Source organism: Contarinia nasturtii, unplaced genomic scaffold (assembly GCF_009176525.2).
Source record: "Contarinia nasturtii isolate CC-2019 unplaced genomic scaffold, AAFC_CNas_1.1 Cnas_scaffold_3311, whole genome shotgun sequence".
NCBI lineage: Eukaryota > Metazoa > Arthropoda > Insecta > Diptera > Cecidomyiidae > Contarinia > Contarinia nasturtii.
This window is the reverse complement of record NW_022200619.1, coordinates 1-3411: the sequence shown is the minus strand read 5'-3', so window position 1 is coordinate 3411 and position 3411 is coordinate 1. Positions and strand designations below refer to the sequence as shown.

Below are 3411 nucleotides of genomic sequence, written 5' to 3'. Positions count from 1 at the left end.
TCTTTGCCTTCTTCTTCGACTGTCTTAACTTCGATGACTTGCTCCTGATCACCTTGCTTCTTCTTGATCTTTCGCTTCGTAACCTTTTGTTCGACGATTTCACCAGTTTCAGTTGGAATTTCAACTTTTACAACCTCTTCAGGTAGTTCTTCAACAAAAAGTTCAGCTGGTTGTTCCTCGCTTTCCATTGGAACAAGTGACTTCTTCTTCTTCTTTGGTTTCTTTTTGATTTCTTCGAATTCAGGTTTTTCGAATTCTTCCAGCTCTGCCTTTGGAATATCTTGATCGATCAACTTTTGAATATAGTCATCTTGTTCGTCCTTTTTAAACTTTTTGATCACCTTCTTCTTCTTTTCCTTTGGTTTTAGTTGTTCCTCTAGTGTTGATTCCTCATCAGTTGGTTTTTCTTCAGTCGGTTCGACTGGTTGAATTTCTTCAACTGTTATTTCGGTTTCAGGTTCTTTGCCTTCCTCTTCGACTGTCTTAACTTCAATAACTTGTTCTTTGTCACCTTGCTTTTTCTTGATCTTACGTGTTGTTACTTTTTGTTCGACGATTTCACCAGATTCAGTTGGAATTTGAACCGTTACTGTTTCTTCTGAAAGCTCCTCAATAACTAGCTCAGCAGGCGTCTCTTGTTCTTCGCTAACTTCAGGAACAAGAGATTTCTTCTTGGGCTTCTTTACTTGCTCTTCAACAATAGGTTCGGCTGGTTGTTTCTCGCTTTCCTTTGGTACAAGTGATTTTTTCTTCTTTGGTTTCTTTTTGATCTCCTCAAACTCAGGCTTCTCGAATTCCTCTAATTCGGTCTTCGGGATATCTTGATCGATCAACTTCTGAATATAATCTTCGTAGTCATCTTTCGGTACCTTTTTGATCACTTTTTTCTTTTTCTTTGGTTTTGGTTGTTCCTCTGTTGTCGATTCCTCTGTTATTGGTTTCTCTTCAGTCGGTTCTACTGGTTGAATTTCTTCAACTGTTATTTGAGTTTCAGGCTCTTTTCCTTTTTCTTCGACTGTAGTTACCTCAATGATTTGCTCTTGATCACCTTGCTTCTTCTTGATCTTTCGCTTCGTAACCTTTTGTTCGATAATTTCACCAGTTTCGGTTGGAATTTCAACATTGACAACCTCTTCGGGTAGCTCTTCAATAACAAGTTCAGCTGGTTGATCCTCGCTTTCCTTTGGAACCAAGGATTTCTTCTTTTTCGGCTTCTTTTTGATTTCCTCAAACTCAGGTTTTTCAAATTCCTCCAGTTCCGTCTTTGGAATTTCTTGATCGATCAACTTTTGAATATAGTCATCGTAATCATCTTTCTTGACCTTTTTAATGATCTTCTTCTTCTTCTTTTGTTTGGGCTGTTCCTCTGATGTTAATTCCTTTTCGGTTGGCTCGACTGTTTGAATTTCCTCAACTGTTATTTCTGTTTCAGGCTCCTTTCCTTCTTCTTCTACTGTCTTGACTTCGATAACTTGCTCTTTGTCGCCTTGCTTCTTCTTAATCTTACGTTTCGTAATTTTTTGTTCGATGATTTCACCCGTTTCAGTTGGAACTTGCATAGTAATAATTTCCTCAGGGAGTTCTTCGACGAGAAGCTCAGCTGGTGTTTCTTTTTCCTCGCTTGTTTCTGGAGCTGGAGTAGCTTTCTTTGGTTTCTTTATTATTTTCTTTATTGTTTTCCTACCTGTTTCAGTGTATTCTTGTTTTTCTGTGTCACTATCTACATAATCTTTTTCTGGAATTTCTTTTGTGGTTTCAGTTGGTTGTGTTTCCATTTCTAGCTTATCACCTTTAGTTGAAGGTCTTTCGAACGGCTTCAACGGTACTTGTTCTTCACTTTCTTCTGGCAATGGTTTGCGGTCATAGTGTAGGTTGATGTCGTCTTCTGAAGGTTGATCTTTGTCCTTTGGAACACCTTTCTTGATCTTAATTTTGTCTTCTTCAGGCTCTAACTTGACTTTCTTCTTTTTAATTGGTTTTTTCTTTGGCGCTGATTCTTTGTCACTGACATCTGGCTCTTTATCAACCTCTGGTATTTCTTCTTCAGAAAATTCTCTTGGTTCAAAATCAAACGGTGGAACTTTACTGACGTCAATTTCAACACTTGTTTTTCTTTCCGGTTGATCTTTGATCTCAGATCTGTGTTTCTTTGGAGCTTCAACGAAATCTTCTTCAGCAACTTGAGACTTCTTTGGTACTGGTTTCAATTTAACATCAGTATCTTCATCGGCATCAGCCGGTCTAGATTTACCTTTTCCAAGTTTAAGTGTTTTCTGATCGTCTTCCGGAATCTTTCCTTCTTTAACTCCTCGTTGGTATTTGCCTTTGGTTTCGGATTCATCGGAACTGCTCTCATATTTTTCATATTTTTCGAGTTCAGGTCGTTCCAAACTGTCTTTTCTGACCTTTGGAATCTTTATTTTCTTAATTTTCTTCTTTTTAAGAGTATCCAATGCTTCTTCGACATTACGCGAAAGCTCGCCATTGCTCTTAACGGTATTCAATTCTTTGATTACCAGTTTGGTGGCTTCAGGTGGATAATTGACTTGAACTAAACGACTCTTTAACTTGAAGCCGGTGATTTCTGGAAGAGGTTGCTCCTTCTTTTCAATTGGTTTTGGTTTTTTGAATGACATTTTAATGGCAATCGGAGAATCTTCAACTTTGGTGATTTGAAGTTTGGTCGGTTTCTGATCTTTCTTCACGATTGGAATTGGTTCCAGTTTTGATTTGGGCTTCTTTTTCTTGACTTCTCCGAATTCTGGTTTTTCAAATACTTCTAACTCGGTTTTGGGAATTTCCTGTTCAATGAGCTTCTGAATTATATCATCCTCTTCATTCTTTTTGACCTTTTTAATAACCTTCTTTTTCTTGGGCTTGGGTTGCTCCTCGCTCGTTGGTTCGATAGGTTGAACTTCCTCAACAGTTATTTCGGTTTCGGGTTCTTTGCCTTCCTCTTCAACTGTTGTCACCTCGATGACTTGTTCTTGATCACCTTGCTTCTTCTTGATCTTTCGTTTTGTTACCTTTTGTTCGACGATCTCACCAGTATCAGTTGGGATTTGAATCGTTACTCTTTCCTCGGGCAGCTCTTCAATTACAAGATCAATTGGTGTTTCGTCACTTGGAACAAGTGATTTCTTCTTCTTTGGTTTCTTTTTAATTTCTTGGAATTCAGGTTTCTCGAATTCCTCCAATTCCGTCTTTGGAATATCTTGGTCGATCAATTGCTGAATGTAGTCGTCATCCTTAACCTTTTTGATGACTTTTTTCTTCTTTGGTTTTTCTTCATCTGTCGGTTGAATTTCTTCAACAGTCACTATTGTTTCAGGTTCTTTGCCTTCTTCTTCGACTGTCTTAACTTCGATGACTTGCTCCTGATCACCTTGCTTCTTCTTGATCTTTCGCTTC

The 3411-nt window shown here is 38.2% G+C and overlaps 1 protein-coding gene across 1 annotated transcript; it reads right to left on the bottom strand.

Annotated features, from left to right (window-relative positions):
• Positions 1-5: 5 nt before the first annotated feature.
• On the bottom strand, positions 6-3407 carry LOC116350028 (titin-like; the record flags this gene model as incomplete). The annotated part of the gene is made up of 1 exon (XM_031781739.1): positions 6-3407. A coding segment is annotated over one exon (3402 nt), but the record flags the coding sequence as incomplete, so codon positions are not given.
• Between the last annotated feature and the right edge of the window lie 4 nt (positions 3408-3411).